Genomic DNA, 17550 nt, shown 5'->3' with positions numbered 1-17550 from the left:
AAATAGGGCCAGTCTATGTAATATTTCTGGGGAAATTTTGAGGATAGTAACTCAGGCCAAAATTAATGGACATCCATTAAATAATAAGCTAATCAAAAAAAGTTAGCACAGAACTATTGTAAGGTAAATTGATTCTCCTAAACTTGATTGAATGCATTGATGCAATAATGGAAATGGTTGCAAAGATTGGAGCAGTTGAAAAACGTGCCCTTTCAAAAGACTTTTGATAAAGGATTGCATAAGGTACTTGACAGCAGAAGTAAGCCTGGGGAGATTTTAGGAGGAATGGTTGCATGGAATCAAAATTGGCCTAAGGGCAGAAACTCAAGGATGGAGGCAACCACTAATTCTTCAGAATAGAAACAAGTTTACTGTGGTGTTTCATAGAAGGTATTATTAAGTCCGCAGCTTCTTTTGTTAAGACATGCGTTATTAAGTTTGCCAATGATTTAGAAGTCAGAACTACAGTAAAGTGAGGTGTATAGCAGTGGATGTTAGAAGAATGTAGACTTATAAAATGGACAGAAAGACAGCAGATGAAATCTAACACAGAGAAATATTAAGTGAATGCATTTGGTTGGAAGAATGTGAAGAGATGATTTAAAGAAAGTGGTATAGAGGACCAAAGAATCTTGGGATTTATAATCTCAAATGTTTGAAGGTGGCAAGTGAAGTCCATGTACAACACACACAAAATGGTGGGGGAACTCAGCAGGTCAGGCAGCATTTATAGAAGTGAATAGATCATCGACGTTTTGGGCCGAGACCCTTCTTCAGGACTGATAAGGAAGGGGAAGATGCCGGAATAAAAAGATGAGGTGAATGAAAGGAGGCTAGTTGGAAGGTGATAGGTGAAGCCAGGTGTGTGGGAAAGGTCAAAGGCTGGAGAAGAAGGAATCTGATGGGAGAGGAGAAAAAACAAAGCCAAGTTAATAAATCAGTCATTTTTTTTTTAAATAAAAAGCCTTTGGAAGCCCCGGGTTAATAGATACAGGGTCAAAGTATAAAAGCAAGTGAACTCTGCTGAATGTTTATACCGCCAGCTTTATCTGGAGTATTGTTCCAATTCTGTATATCTCCTTTATGGAAGAATGACAAGGCAGTGGTACAAAGGAAATGATCAGGGATGAGGATAAGGAGAATGGTAATGGAGGATTGGATATAGTGGGGCCTTTGAATATGCTGGCCGCTTTACTGAGGATGCAAGAAATGTAGACAGAATCCACAGAGGGGAGGTTGGCTTCTGTGACATGCTGAACCTTGTCCACCACACCTCTCTGTAGTTTCCTGGGGTCACGTGCAGGGCAGCTGCCATACAAGCTGTAAAGCATCCAGATAAGATACTGTCTATAGTGCATTGATTAAAAATTGGTGAAGTGTCGATGAGGACATGACAAATTTCTTTGGCAACTTGAGGAAGTAGAGGCATTGGTGAGCTTTCTTGGCCAAACAAAAAAGGATGTAATCAGAATAAGAAAGTGTTGGTTTCGTGGGGCCAGACATCCAAAGGCCATGATGGCTTGGGAGACAATGGTGGTGGGGGTTCATCATGGCCTAGAGGAAGCTATGTGGATCTGTCTTGACAGCTGACGTTTGGCCACTGTGAGATATTTGCTATGCTTTGATAGTATCACCCTGTGAGTGGGTTTGATGATGATGTCAGGGTTGGTTCTCTGCAAATTAAATGCTTCAGATTTAGAAGGAGATAAGTTAGAGAGAATAGGGCGACTGGAGAAATCAATATTGCATTGGCAGGTATCAACAAACGGATCCCACAAGGATAAAAAACCAGAGGGAGTGGTCCATGTGGATGGGGACTTCTGGGATAAGAGGGTCTACAATGTGATGTGAAGGCTCATTGTCAAAGAAATAAGCATGGAGACAGAGTCTGTGTTATATTGGGCTCAGAATTTATTAACAAAGGGACATGGGGGGAGGGGTCAAGGCCTCTGTGGGATCAGAGAAGGAAAGATCAGAAGCGATTGTGAAAACATGGCAGAGATTGGTACCTAGGAAGACAGATGGAGGCTGAATAAAATGAAAAGAGAGAAAAGTCAGGATACTTTGGAGAACACATGCATTCAGCCTGCAAGGGCAATTCAGATCTTTACATTGCCTGCCAGTATAATTTCCCATCTTCCTCCAATTCTGTCTTATTTATTTGTGACCTCCTGAACTGATACAACAGATCCCAACATAAACTTGGCATACAGCTCCTTATTTTTCCTCTCAGCTTATTCCAACATTCTAGACTCAAAATGGAATTCATCAGTTTTAAGTATCTTGCTTTTTCTTCCTCCAACAGAACTGACCATTTCTGCTATAGGACATCCCTCTTTGATATTGGCTCAATTTTCCTCTCTGTATTAGTCCCTCCTGACCTGTTGGCCAGGATCTACAAGCCCTGCATTTTGGACATTTTCACCTTTCTTTGCCTGTTCTCTCCTTCTCTTACTGTCCATCTGTTTCAATTTTTTTCCCAAATTAACCCGATTGACTAAATGATTACTAGAGTTTGTTTCCAAGGTAACCCTGGACCCAACTCAAAGTATTGTCTGTGAATCATCTGACTGGAGGCTAGTGGCCAAAGTTGGGCTGGCCTGGGGTTGGAGGATTGTGGATGTGCATGGGTGGTTGGGAGGGAGGAATAGGGCTTCTCTTGCTGTTGTCCTGTTGCTTGTTGTGTTCTGTGTTGATCTGCCAGGCACTATGGGCATGCTATGTTAGTGTTGGAATGTGTGGCGGCACTTGTGGGCGGCCACCAGCACATCCTTAGGTTCTGTTGGTTGTTAATGCATAATAGAAATGTAAAATGGATTTGAATTTGAATTTGAACCTAGCAGAGGTATTCCCTTTGTCCTGTCTATCTCTCCTCCAACTTCTCAGCAACTTCAAAGTAACATTTTCTCTCTCTCTTCCCCATTTGTTTTCATAGATGCTGGCCTCGTCTGCTGAGTTCCTCCAGCATTTTGTGTGTGTTGCTTGGATTTCCAGCATCTGTAGATTTTCTCTTGTTTGTGATTTTATAACCAGGAGCAGGCTTGCCTGTAGTCTTTTCAGTCACCTAAGTAGTGTCGGTTATAGAGTCATTGAGTTGAGAAGATGAACTTCGTCCATCTACACTAATTTATTTGCCTGCATTAGGACAATACCCTGCTAAGTTATAAGGCAGTTTCTGAAATGTTGTACCTCCCAGAATAATATAAAAAAATCCATTTGACTGATTGTTTTATCCCTCTGCAGAATGCTAAATTGAACATATATAATTAATACCTATAGTGTATATTAACAAAATAAGAATGAATCTATCAGCTGCTGGTGATAAACAAAACCTCTTCTGATAAAGGCAAAGCAAACAAGTACACATATAATTGAGTATGTACTCTGCCTGAGGTCATTTTAACCTAAAACACTTACCTGTATGATAAATTTATTTCAGTTGTATTCACTCACTCCAGTTCTTTAAGATTATGGTTAACAAGCACTGCTTGTTAGCATTTTGCAGAATGATGTAGCTAAGCCAAGTACACAATTTAACACCATTTATTTTTGTTTATACCTGTTCATGATACAACTAGAAAGACTTGAACTTATACTGGTTGTTACACACACCATAATAGAAATGTTCTGACAACCTTATAACATTTGAAAAGACAAAATTCCTCAACTGATCTGCCTGTCAGTCTCAAGAGGTTCAAAATTCATGCTATTACAGCCCGGTGTATTCTAGAGTTCAGAGTTCAATTCTGGCGCTCTCTGTAAGGAGTGTGTATGTTCTCCCCACGAACCGCTTGGGTTTTCTCCAGGTGCTCTGGTTTCCTCCCACGGTCCAACAAACATAGAAACATAGGAACATAGAAAATAGGTGCAGGAGTAGGCCATTTGGCCCTTCAAGCCTGCACCGCCATTCAGTATGATCATGGCTGATCATCCAACTCAGAACCCTGTACCAGCCTTCCCTCCATACCCCTGATCCCTTTAGCTACAAGGGCCATATCTAACTCCCTCTTAAATATAGCCAATGAATTGGCCTCAACTGTTTCCTGTGGCAGAGAATTCCACAGATTCACCACTCTCTGTGTGAAGAAGTTTTTCCTAATCTCGGTCCTAAAAGGCTTCCCCTTTATCCTCAAACTGTGACCCCTCGTTCTGGACTTCCCCAACATCGGGAACAATCTTCCTGCATCTAGCCTGTCCAATTCCTTTAGGATTTTATACGTTTCAATCAGATCCCCCCTCAATCTTCTAAATTCCAATGAGTGTAAGCCTAGTTCATCCAGCCTTTCATCATATGAAAGTCCTGCCATCCCAAGAATCAATCTGGTGAACACTCTTTGTACTCCCTCTATGGCAAGGATGTCTTTCCTCAGATTAAGGGACCAAAACTGCACACAATACTCCAGGTGTGGTCTCACCAAGGCCTTGTACAACTGCGGTAGTACCTCCCTGCTCCTGTACTCGAATCCTCTTGCTATAAATGCCAGCATACCATTCGCCTTTTTCACTGCCTGCTGTACCTGCATGCCCACTTTCAATGACTGGTATATAACGACACCCAGGTCTCGTTGCACCTCCCCTTTTCCTAATCAGCCACCATTCAGATAATAATCTGTTTTCCTGTTTTTGCCACCAAATTGCATCTGCCATGAATTTGCCCACTCACCTAACCTATCCAAGTCACCCTGCATACTCTTAGCATCCTCCTCACAGCTAACACTGCCACCCAGCTTCGTGTCATCCGCAAACTTGGAGATGCTGCATTTAATTCCCTTGTCCAAGACATTAATATATATTGTAAACAACTAGGGTCCCAGCACTGAGCCTTACGGTACCCCACTAGTCACTGCCTGCCATTCTGAAAAGGTCCCGTTTATTCCCACTCTTTGCTTCCTGTCTGCCAACCAATTCTGTATCCACATCAATACCCTACCCCCAATACCGTGTGCTTTAAGTTTGCACACTAATCTCCTGTGTGGGACCTTGTCAAAAGCCTTTTGAAAATCCAAATATACCACATCCACTGGTTCTCCCCTATCCACACTACTAGTTACATCCTCAAAAAATTCTATGAGATTCATCAGACATGATTTTCCTTTCACAAATCCATGCTGACTTTGTCCGATGATCTCACCGCTTTCCAAATGTGCTGTTATCACATCTTTGATAACTGACTCTAGCATTTTCCCCACCACCGGTATTAGGCTAACCGGTCTATAATTCCCCAGTTTCTCTCTCCCTCCTTTTTTAAAAAGTGGGGTTACGTTAGCCACCCTCCAATCCTCAGGAACTAGTCCAGAATCTAAAGAGTTTTGAAAAATTATCACTAATGCATCCACTATTTCTTGGGCTACTTCCTTAAGCACTCTGGGATGCAGACCATCTGGCCCTGGGGATTTATCTGCCTTTAATCCCTTCAATTTACCTAACACCACTTTCCTACTAACATGTATTTCCCTCAGTTCCTCCATCTCACTGGACCCTCTGTCCCCTACTATTTCTGGAAGATTATTTATATTCTCCTTAGTGAAGACAGAACCAAAGTAGTTATTCAATTCATCTGCCATGTCCTTGCTCCCCATAATCAATTCACCTGTTTCTGTCTGTAGGGGACCTACATTTGTCTTAACCAATCTTTTTCTTTTCACATATCTATAAAAGCTTTTACAGTCCGTTTTTATGTTCTCTGCCAGTTTTCTCTCATAATCTTTTTTCCCCTTCCTAATTAAGCCCTTTGTCCTCCTCTGCTGAACTCTGAATTTCTCCCAGTCCTCAGGTGAGCCACTTTTTCTGGCTAATTTGTATGCTTCTTCTTTGGAAGTGATACTATCCTTAATTTCCCTTGTCAGCCATGGGTGCACTACCTTCCCTGATTTATTGTTTTGCCAAACTGGGATGAACAATTGTTGCAGTTCATCCATGCGATCTTTAAATGCTTGCCATTGCATATCCACCATCAACCCTTTAAGTGTCATTTGCCAATCTGTCTTAGCTAATTCATGCCTCATACCTTCAAAGTTACCCTTCTTTAGGTTCAGAGCCTTTGTTTCTGAATTAACTATGTCACTCTCCATCTTAATGAAGAATTCCACCATATTATGGTCACTCTTACCCAAGGAGCCTCTCACTACAAGATTGCTAATTAACCCTTCCTCATTGCTCAATACCCAGTCTAGAATAGCCTGCTCTCTAGTTGGTTCCTCGACATGTTGGTTCAAAAAACCATCCTGCATACATTCCAAGAAATCCTCTTTCTCAGCACCCTTACCAATTTGGTTCACCCAATCTATATGTAGATTGAAGTCACCCATTATAACTGCTGTTCCTTTATTGCACACATTTCTAATTTCCTGTTTAATACCATCCCCAACCTCACTACTACTGTTAGGTGGCCTGTACACAACTCCCACCAGCATTTTCTGCCCCTTAGTGTTATGCAGCTCTACCCATATCGATTCCACATCCTCCTGGCTAATGTCCTTCCTTTCTATTGCGTTAATCTCCTCTCTAACCAGCAATGCTACCCCACCTCCTTTTCTTTCATGTCTATCCCTCCTGAATATTGAATATCCCTGAATGTTGAGCTCCCATCCTTGGTCACCCTGGTGCCATGTCTCTGTGATCCCAACTATTTCATATTCATTAATAACAATCTGCACTTTTAATTCATCCACCTTGTTACGAATGCTCCTTGCATTGACAAACAAAGCTTTCAGGCTCGCTTTTACAATTCTCTTAGCCCTTATACAATTATGTTGAAAAGTGGCCCTTTTTGATTTTTGCCCTGGATTTGCTGGCCTGCTACTTATACTTTTCACCTTACTACGTTTTGCTTCTACCCTCATTTTACACCCCTCTGTCTCTCTGCACTGGTTCCCATCCCCGTGTTGTGAACTAACCTCCTCTCTCCTAGTCTCTTTAATTTGATTCCCACCCCCTAATCATTCTAGTTTAAAGTCACCTCAGTAGCCCTCGCAAATCTCCCCGCCAGGATATTGGTCCCCCTAGGATTCAAGTGTAACCCGTCCTTTTTGTACAGGTCACGTACTAGTCACTAACAACGTACTGGTTAGTAGATTAATTGGTCATTGTAAATTGTCCTGTGATTAGGTTAGTGTCAAATAGGTTGCTGGGCGGTGTGGCTCATAGGGCCAGAAAGTTCTGCACTGTATCTCGAAATAAATAAAATTTAACTTTTGCTTGACAACACTATTCTCATATTGGGAGCTTAATTGATCGTCATAGAGTGATTGGAATTGCCACCGCGTGTTTGAGTAAAGCCTTTTTTTCTTACCTGTCAACCAATGTGACTGATTCTGCTAACAGTTTGTTAATTTATTACAAATACTGCTTCTACTTCAGTGCTTGTTGTAAAGACATTATTAGACATGTGTTCTTATCCTTACATCCAGAAGACGCTGGATATCTGAAATAAAAAAAAAGAACTATTGCAACTGGGCAACAAGTCAGGCAGTATCCATGGAGAGAGAAACTGCGTTATTATTTCAAGTTATCAAAATTAAAAGAATATTCTGTATAAAACTAAACATGTTGTATCTGTACAACTACATGTCAAATGAATAAAGGCTTGCATTTGGAGGCAAAGTTAACTTGTAGATTAACTTTGCAGAGAGAGCAACAAATCCATGCATGTGGGTAAGTTATCAGTCAATATTTAGTGCTAAGGGGAGTCATTGTGCTAAAAGAAATAGATCTATACGCTACAAAATATTGCTGCAGCCCTCCTGCCTTGTGCTGAAGATTTGGTCTATCACTATGATTTCTCAAAAGATTACATTATATTCCTTACAATAAGAATGAGAGTCACATGTAGCTGCTGCTTTCAAGCAATCAGTTGAATTGAGTAAAGAAGCTAAATTGTAAAGCCTTAAATTTCTTGGGAACTTTAGATTACATTTGATATCCTGATCCAGTTTTGAATTGGAGTCGCTTCTTATGAGGCAGAATCAAGTACGAAAATTTGGTCTGTGTTGGTACCCGACATTACGTTACTCTACCCTTATCTGGATACACGCGACTTACACCAAAATGAGAAGCTAAATCTGCTTTGTATTCTCCACTCGCTCAGGTCCAAAAACTCCCAACCCATCCTTCCTGAAATTACTTTTGTTGCAATTTGTGACTAATTCATTCACAAATTAATCATATGCTTCACATGTTGTTCATCTTTTTTTTAAGTATTCCTGACATACAATGCACTTTTATGTTTGATTGTTTAATTATTGACAGTGTCAAACAATGAGGCATTTAGAAAATCACAAGGGCAGTAGCCAAGAATTCTGAAAGTTATTTGATGCCCAAGTTAGGCTCTTAGGTTTTCACTCTGATGCTCACTGTAGTGCATCTGCTAGCTTTGGGTGTACAAAAACCAATGGAATTACCAGAATAGTTAAAATTAATTTATATCTGAAGAAAGGACAGCTAATATCTTTAAATGAAATGGTACCCTTGAGATCTTCCTATGGTCGGGTTATAAAGGCTAAGATTTAAATCAATAAATATCTAATACAGAATAAAAACAAGTTTCTATATCTAATCTATTGTGCAACTAGATCCAGGCAGGTCAATAAAACAATTTGGAGAGCAATCAGTTCATGTAAACAGAAATGCTGGCCTGTAAAGCAAAGCATTATTTTTTTAGATTAGATTATGAGGACACTCAGTCATCGTTTATTGTCATTTAGAAATGCATGCATTAAGAAATGATACAATGTTCCTCCAGAGTGATATCACAAAAAAAAGGACAAGCCAAAGACTAACACTGACAAGACCACATAATTATAATATATAGTTACAGCAGTGCAAAGCAATACCATAATTTGATAAAGAGCAGACCATGGGCATGGTTAAAAAAAAAAGTCTCAAAGTTCCGGTCGACTCCCGATAGTCCCGATAGCAGGTGGCAAAAGGGAGAAACTCTCCCTGCCACAACCCTCCAGGCGCCGACAACTGCCGATGCATTGGAAGCACCGGACCACAGCCGACTCTGAGTCCGTCCGAAAACTTCGAGCCTCCGACCAGCCCCTCCGATACAGCCTCCCGAGCACCATCCTCTGCCCAGCACTTCGACCCTGCCCCGGCGCCGAGCAACAAGCAAAGCCGGGGACTCGGGGCCTTCTCATCCGGAGATTCTGGATCAGACAGTGATTTGCAAAAGAAGGCATGAGGATTCCCCAGCAGACAAGGTGAAGGAGCATCCTGAGGGATTCTACAGATATGTTAAGAGCAAAAAGATTGCAAAGGACAAAACTGGTCCTCTGGAAAATCAGAATGGCAATCCATGCATGGAGCCGAAAGGGATCTTAAACAGATTTTTTCTTTGCATCTGTATTTACTCGTGAGATGAACAGTCTATAGAAGTGAGGCAAGCAGCAGTGAAATCACAAACCCTATAAGGATTACAGAAGAGGAGGTGTTTGCTGTCGAGGCAAATTAGAGTGGATAAATCCCCGGGGCCAAACAAGGTGTTTCCCTGGACCCTGTGGGAGGCAAGGGCAGAAATTTCTGGGTCCCCAGCAGAGTTATTTAAAGCATCTTTAGTGACAGGTGAGGTACCAGAGGATTGGAGGATAGCTAATGTTGTTCCGCTGTCTGAGAGAGGCTCTAAAAATAAACCAGGAAATTATAGGCCAGTGAGCCTGACATCAGTAGCAGGAAAGTTATTGGACGATACTTCAAGGGACCGGGTGTATTAGTATTTGGATAGATATAGACTAATTAGGGATAGTTAGTGTGGTAGGTCATGAGTATCCAAACTTGCAGAGTTTTTTGAGTTTGGTCAGTAAGGTTCACTCACTCAACATTCAAGATGATGTAGTAAATTGGATCAGACATTGGCTTTATGGAAGAAGCCAGGGAGAGATATTAGATGATTGACTCTCTGACTGGAGGCTGGTGACACAGGGATTGGTACTGAGGCTGTTGTTGTTTGTCATCTGTATCAATGATCTAAATGATAATGTGGTTAACTGGATCAGCAAATTTGCAGATGACACCAAGATTGGGCACGTAGTAGACAGCATGGAAGACAATCAGAGCTTGCAGTGGGATCATTGAACAGCAGGAAAAAGGGACTGAAAAATGACAGGTGGAATTTAATACAGACAAGTGCCAAGTGTTGCACTTCTGTAGGACCAACAAGGGTAGGTCTTACACAGTGAATGATAGGGCATTAAGGAGTGTGGTAGAACAAAGAGATCTGGGAATACAGATATATAACTCGTTGAAAGTGACATCACAGGTGAATAAGGTCATAGTGAAAGCTTTTGCCACTTTGGCCTTCATAAATCAATGTATTGAGTACAAGAGATGGGATGTTATGTTTCATTTGTATAAGATGTTGTTGAGACCTAATTTGAAGTATTGTGTGCAGTTTTGGTCACCCACCTACAGAAAAGATGTAAATAAAGTTGAAAGAGTACAGAGAAAATTAACAAGGACTGGACTGGAGCCAGGACTGTAGGACCTGAGTTATAAGGACAATTGAATAGGTTAGGACTTTATTCTTTGGAAATTCGAAGATTGAGGGAATATTTGATAGAGGTAGGCAAAATGATAAGGGGTGTAGATCCCTGGGTGAGCTGCCAGCACAAGTGGTGCATGCAAGCTCAATTTCAACATTTAAGAGAAGCCTGGATAGGTACATGGGTGGTAGGGGTATGGAGGGCTATGGTCCCAGTGCAGTTCAATGGGAGTAGGCAGTTTAAATGGTTTTGCATGCACTAGATGGGCTGAAGGGCTTGCTTCTTTGCTGTATTATGCTATGACTCTATGGCTGTAAAAGAATGCAGAAGTGCAGTTCTTTGACAGTGATCCTTTCAGTATTGATTTCATATCTGCTAACCACTGTTCTGCAGTTAAATATTAAATATTATTTTTTATTCATTTGACCTCCACTTTCAGATCTAGATTTTCACACAGATTTCCTGTTGGGTCAGACAGAGGTCAATATTTATAGTCTATGAAATTAACTATTTGACATGTTTTTATGCATTTTCTAATTGATTTATTGTGTTAAATCAATTATCACGTGCAATTAGGCCATTCAAGTGTGCATACTCTGATTTTCTGGGTTCTGACAGGACTAATAGGGCCAATGTGAAAATTACAGACTCTTCAACAAAAGAGGCAGAAACCCTCTAAGGAGTGGGTGCTGAGTGCACTCCTCCTGCTTCTGACGATGGGCCTCTGTGTATGCCCAATGCACAGTGCCGAGACTCCGAGCACCAATTTGTATTCTCCTTCTCTAGTTTAAGGGGCCATGCCATGGATTCCCAGGGGGCAGAGGGAATGTTGAACGTCTTCAAAGCATAAAACTTTGTACACATCCTCATACCTTTTTGTCCATCTGCCTGGCAATCCCTTCCTATGGCAGATCTTGGGGTAGAGGGTCATTTTTATTTACTGGGATACAGCTCAGAGTAGGTCCTCCTGGCTCCTTGAGCTGTGCCACCAAGCAGCTCACTGATTTAACCCTGGCCGAATCATGGTACAATTTACAATGACCAATTAACCTACTAAACAATACGTCTTTGGACTATGGGAGGAAAGCGAAGCATCTGGAGGAAACCCACGTGGTCACAGGGAGAATGTACAAACACCTTACAGGCGGCCGTAGGAATTGAACACGGGTCGCTGGTATTGTAAAACTAACCACTATGCTACCATGCCGCCCCAATATTTTTGGCAATGTGGTGTCAGACATGGTCTCCCCCATGCTAATTGATCGATAAAGTAGATAGCCTGGGGCAGGACACCAAATTCATTTGCTTGTTCTAGTGACATTTGATGAATTTGAAAAGATCATGTCTGATATTCTCCCATTGCCCACTGTAGGTCATAACATATAAGGTGATGTGACACCAATCCTCCTAAAATTCATCCCCTGTAAAAATGATTCATTTATATTCTATACACGCCCAGAGAGTATGAACAGAAAGGGAAGTCCGGACAGAACTGTGCCTCCACCTTATCCAGGAAATGGACCAAAAAAACCCCTCTCTTGCAGGGTAGGCTGAAGGGGAAAGGGCAGCAGGGCCTGTGCACATCTCGAGACTGTGCTTTCCATGGTTCAGTCATCTTCAACCAAACGGAGCAAGTTATCCCTTCGACCCTCGTCTCCTTTCTTCACTGCGGGCTCCTGGTCATGCTGGAAAGCACAATTACCGTCACAGCCAAACAGCTAAGTGAGGGAAAATATCAGTACACCTTGGATAGTGGTGACACCATCAATGCCTTGTACTTGAACCCTAATAAGTATTGGTTATGTGTTGCCGTTGGCCCAAGCATTAAAATTTGGGATTTGGAAAGAAAAATCATAGCGGGTGAATTATGACAGGAAGAAATTAGAACCAGCAGTAAAGCAGAGCATCCACAGGGTACGTGCTTGGCTTGGTCTGCAGATGGACAGATATTGTTTTCTGGCTACACGGATAACCTTATCGGAGCCTGGCATGTCACCAGCGGAACAAGATGAAGTGCATTTTGCAAGAAGGTGAAGAGTTTTGTTTGGGCTGATTCGACTGGAAAAAAACCCAACTAAATAGAGTTTAACAGAGAGTGCCATTAAGATCCTCAAAATTCCATCGCATGGACCATTGAGAGCGCAATCTTACTTGAGAGGGCATAGCTGTTTTCAACCACAAAATGCAGGGAATCCTCAGTGTAGTTTGTAAGTTCTCGTCAGACCACATTGGTTTTCTCCGGGTGCGCCAATTTTCTCACACAGTCCAAAGACGTGCCGGTTGGGAGGTTAATTGGACATTGTAAATATTCCTGTGATTAGGCTAAGATCTCTGAGGATCTAACCTGGTCCCAACATATCGATGTAGTTATAAAGAAGGCAAGACAGTGGCTATACTTTATTAGGAGTTTGAAGCATGTCAACAAATATACTCAAAAACTTCTATAGTTGTGCCATGGAGGGCATTCTGACAGGCTGCATCACTGTCTGGTTTGGAAGAGGTACTGCACAGGACCAAAAGAAGCTGCAGAAGGTTGTAAATCTAGTCAGCTCCATCTTGGGCACTAGTCTACAAACTACTCAGGACATCTTTAGGGAGCAGTGTCTCAGAAAGGCAGCGTCCATTATTAAGGACCTCCAGCACCCAGGGCATGCACTTTTCTCACTGTTACCATTAGGTAGGAGGTACAGGAGCCTGAAGGCACACACTCAGCAATTCATGAACAGCTTCTTCCCCTCTGCCATCCGATTCCTAAATAGACATTGAATCTTTGGACATTACCTCACTTTTCTTAAATGTACAGTATTTCTGTTTTTGCACAGTTTTGGATCTATTCAATAAATGTAATTGATTTACTTGTTTATTATTTATTAAAATTTTATTTATTATTTTTTTTCTCTGCTAGATTATGTATTGAATTGAACTGCTGCTGCTAAGTTAGCAAATTTCATGTCACATGCCGGTGATAATAAACTTGATTCTGATTCTGATTAAATTAGGGGATTGCTCTGTGACTTGGCTTGAAGGACTGGAAGGGCCTATTCTGTGCTGTATCTCAATAGGTTATATTCTACTGTCCTTTATTTATTTACATTGCACCTCTCATCACATTTGGGCCAAATGATTCATGTTACAAAATTAATCTGGGATCTCCATTATTGATAGTTCAGTCAGCTAAAAGCAGTAATGACCAATAGATTGGAGCGCAATAGAAAACAACTACCATGGCAAAACAAAGATTTCAAAAGCATTTCGCCCACAAAATGCTGCAGAAACTCGGCAATTCAGGCAGCAACTATGGAAAGGAATAAAGAGCCGACATTTCAGGCCAGGACCCTTCACCAGGACCCAAAATGTCAACTGTTTGTTCCTTTCTGCAGATGCTGCCTGACTCTCAGTGTTCCTCGAGCATTTTGTGTGTATACTCTGGATTTCCAGCATCTTCAGAATCTCTTGTGTTTACTTTTCTCCCCCCAGGATATCAAACTGCTTCCTAACAAGGATAAGACTGTCCTCGGAGATGGAGGGATTACTCTCAGTGGAGGTCAACGAGCACGAATCTGTCTGGCAAGGTTTGCATTGCAATTTTAAGATTGTGAGAAATATATTAAACTGAAGGACAATTATGTATTTGCATTGGAAGTAACTTCTGAGAACCTCAGGTATGATCATCCTTTTAAGCAGTACTTAATCAACAAACAGTGTTTCCACATCTGGGGTCCAGCTCAGTGAACATCCTGGAGGTCGTACCTCAGGTGATAAAATGTGGAGGCTCTACACCTGATACACATGCCACAAGGCGTGGGGACAAAACTTTAGCAGCTGTGAAAAGAGTGCGTGTAATCCTGATGCAAAGTTTTGACTGAAAACGTCAACTGTCCTTCTGAGACCACAGACTTCCTCTAGCACGGGGCATTAAGCAAGGGGTCCTCGACCCCAGGTTGGGAAATCCTGCAGTTTGCCTTGTTTTTTGTTACGAGAAACTGGAATTATTTTAATACTTCTGACATTCAGAGACATTTAAAAGCTATTAAAATTGAAGCAGACAATTAAATTCAACCTCCTTAATCTTTTAAGAAAGTGAAGGTGCTGCACACCTCCATTGTGATTGCATCTCTGTACTGGGCCCAGGACAGGTAATCTGATGTTATTGTCCAGGAATTTAAAGCTGCTGGCTGTCTCCACCACTGACTCACCAATATAGCAACATAGAAACATAGAAAATCTACAGCACATTACCGGCCCTTCAGCTCACAATGTTGTGCCGACCATATAACCTACTCCAGAAGCTGCCTAGAATTTCCCTACTGCATTGCCCTCTATTTTTCTAAGCTCTATGTACCTATCTAAGAATCTCTTAAAAGACCCTATTGTAACCACCTCTACCGCGATCACTGGCAATGAGTTCTACGCATCCACCACTCTCTGTGCGAAAAACTTGCCTCCGACATCCCCCCTTGTACCTAGTTCCACACACCAGAAAGCTATGCCCCCTCGTGTTAGCTATTTCAGCCCTGGGAAAAAGCTTCTGGCTATCCACACAATCAATGCCTCTCATCACCTTATACACCTCTATCAGGTTGCCTCTCATCTTCCATTGCTCCATGGAGAAAAAGCCAAGTTCGCTCAACCTGTTCTCATAAGGCATGCTCTCCAACCCAGGTAACATCCTTGTAAATCTCCTCTGCAGTTTCCACATCCTTCCTGTAGTGAGGTGACCAGAAATGAACACAGTACTCCAAGTGGGGTCTAACTAACGTCTTATAGAGTAGCATATGTTTGCCTTCCTTCCCCTTCCTGAAGCCAACAATCAGTTCTTTAGTTTTAGTGATGTTGAGTGAGAAGTTACTGTTGCACCTGGTGTGTAAGTTTGCTGCAAAGCTGGGCTACTCCAGCTAAACCAGTCTCTGCACCAAACCAGAGAATCCATCAGGTGCTCTGTTCTGTCAATGAGCCCAGGTTTTGAGCATCTAATAATGTTCTGGACTTCACTGCAGCTTAAACTGTTAAATGTCATTGGTTCTGAATACCACAGCAGGCCAGCAAGATCAGGCCCATTATTGACTAACCTGTTTTACTTTATTTCCATCTGTCCATAGGGCACTGTACAAAGATGCTGATCTATATCTACTGGATTCGCCATTTAGTCACCTAGATGTGACAACAGAGAAGAACATTTTTGAAAGGTATCTTTCAGAAGATTGCACTATTGAACCCAGTTTTTAAATAATTTAATGGCTCCATCGAATCCATTAAAAATAAAGCAAAAAGTTTAGTTGAGATGCAGGTTCTGATAATACTTCATCAGTGTATCACTTTCATGGTGTAATATTAATGAGATCTGACTTCTGTGAGTCAGATCACCCGCTTGCTGATGCTACCCAGAATCAAGTGCATTATATAATGTCTCAGATAAAGCTGATCCAAAGCGAATTATATAATCAGAGAATCTGAGTCTATTGTGTTCCCCAACTCACAGAATCACCAGTTGAGTGTTTAATCTTTTATGTTCATTTTCATTCTGCATCAAATGACTTACAATTCATTCATTTTGGATCAACATAGTGCTGGAGGAACTCAGCAAGCCAGGCAGCATTTATGGAGGGAAATGAACAGTCAACATTTCCGGCTGAGTCAATTGTTCATTCCCCTCTTTAGATGCAGCCTGACTAGCTGAGTTCCTCCACCACTTTGTGTGTTTTGCTCAAGGTTTCCAGCATCTGCAGAATCTCTCCTGTTTGTTTATATTTAAACCAAAGTGCATCCACACATGTTAATGCAGAGGATGTATTATTTGTGTATAATCCATAATAATGAATCTTTCACACCTTAATCAAACAAAGTCTCATTGTTCTGAAGGAAAGAGATGAGATTTCAATTTATGCTTTTTTTAACAGCTGTCTTTGTAAACTCATGGCAAACAAAATTCGAATCTTGGTGACTTCAAAACTGGAGCACTTGAAGAAGGCAGATAAAATTCTACTTCTGCATGAGGGCCACTGCTACTTCTACGGAACCTTCTCTGAACTTCAGGGTGAAAGGCCTGACTTCAGTTCACAGCTGCTGGGTTCAGAGGGTTTCGACAACTTTAGTGCTGAAAGAAGAAGCTCGATTCTGACCGAAACCCTTCGCCGCTGTTCTATATCTTCAGGAGATGGAGCTGGTGTAGGTGGCTTCAGTGAAACTCGGAAAGCATCATTTAAACAACTGCCAACAGAATTTATTGAGAAAAGAAAATCCTCACTTAAGCTCAATCCACTAACTTCAAACAAGAATTTTTCCCTCGTACAAACAGCTTTGTCATACCCACAGACAAACGGGATGGAAGATGGCGACAATGAGCCAGGGGAAAGACGTTTTTCCCTCATTCCTGAGAATGAACTGGGGGAACCTGCACAGCCCCGCAGTAATTTATTCAAAAGTGAGATGTCATTCCGTTCTCATCGTCGCCAGTCTGTTCTGGCTCTCATGACTAACTCTTCAGCAGCTCAGAGTAAAAGTCACTTGCGCCGTGGTGCAGTACGCGAGCTCTCCTTAGCCTCTCACACCAACTTTACTTCTTCGGATGTTGATATTTACTCAAGACGTACATCTGAAGATGGACCTTTTGAATTTAGTGAAGAAATAAATGAAGAAGATCTAAAGGTATGTTGAAAACTCCAACACAAAGTTATAATTTAATGTTTACCATAATAGGTGAACAAAATGATTAAAAAACACAGCAATGCAGGTGTTGCATGACATAAGAACACATTCAAAACTATTCTCTATGAAGATGTTAAATTAACAGGTTTCTCGGCTTCTACTTCCTGCCCACCTCCCCCCCCCCTTTGAATAAAGCGGTTCTAGTCACTAATTTCATGAAGAATTAATTAGTTGAATGAAGAAGTTGAATAGTTCAGGAAAAATAATATTTTGTGCAAAACAAGTGTTCAAGCTGTAAGGTCTGCCTAAAAAATCCAAACAGGAAAGTTGGCAATTGGACAGGGATGGAGACATCAGGAAAATATTTTGCAACAATTTCAATCTGAACATACGTAGCTAATAAGAGAATAGATGTTACTTACAG

At 41.5% G+C, this 17550-nt stretch overlaps 1 protein-coding gene across 1 annotated transcript in view; it reads left to right on the top strand.

The window, feature by feature from the left end:
• cftr (CF transmembrane conductance regulator) overlaps positions 1 to 17550 on the top strand; it is a 151631-nt gene that overhangs the window by 81937 nt on the left and 52144 nt on the right. Inside the window, exons 12-14 of the mRNA XM_072267581.1 lie at positions 13959 to 14053; positions 15581 to 15667; positions 16379 to 17126. Of these exons, the coding sequence (XP_072123682.1) occupies positions 13959 to 14053; positions 15581 to 15667; positions 16379 to 17126 (930 nt within the window). The remainder of the gene's footprint in view (positions 1 to 13958; positions 14054 to 15580; positions 15668 to 16378; positions 17127 to 17550) is intronic.

Source organism: Mobula birostris, chromosome 9 (assembly GCF_030028105.1).
Source record: "Mobula birostris isolate sMobBir1 chromosome 9, sMobBir1.hap1, whole genome shotgun sequence".
NCBI classification, from domain to species: Eukaryota; Metazoa; Chordata; class Chondrichthyes; order Myliobatiformes; family Myliobatidae; genus Mobula; species Mobula birostris.
This window is presented reverse-complemented; position numbering and strand designations above follow the sequence as displayed.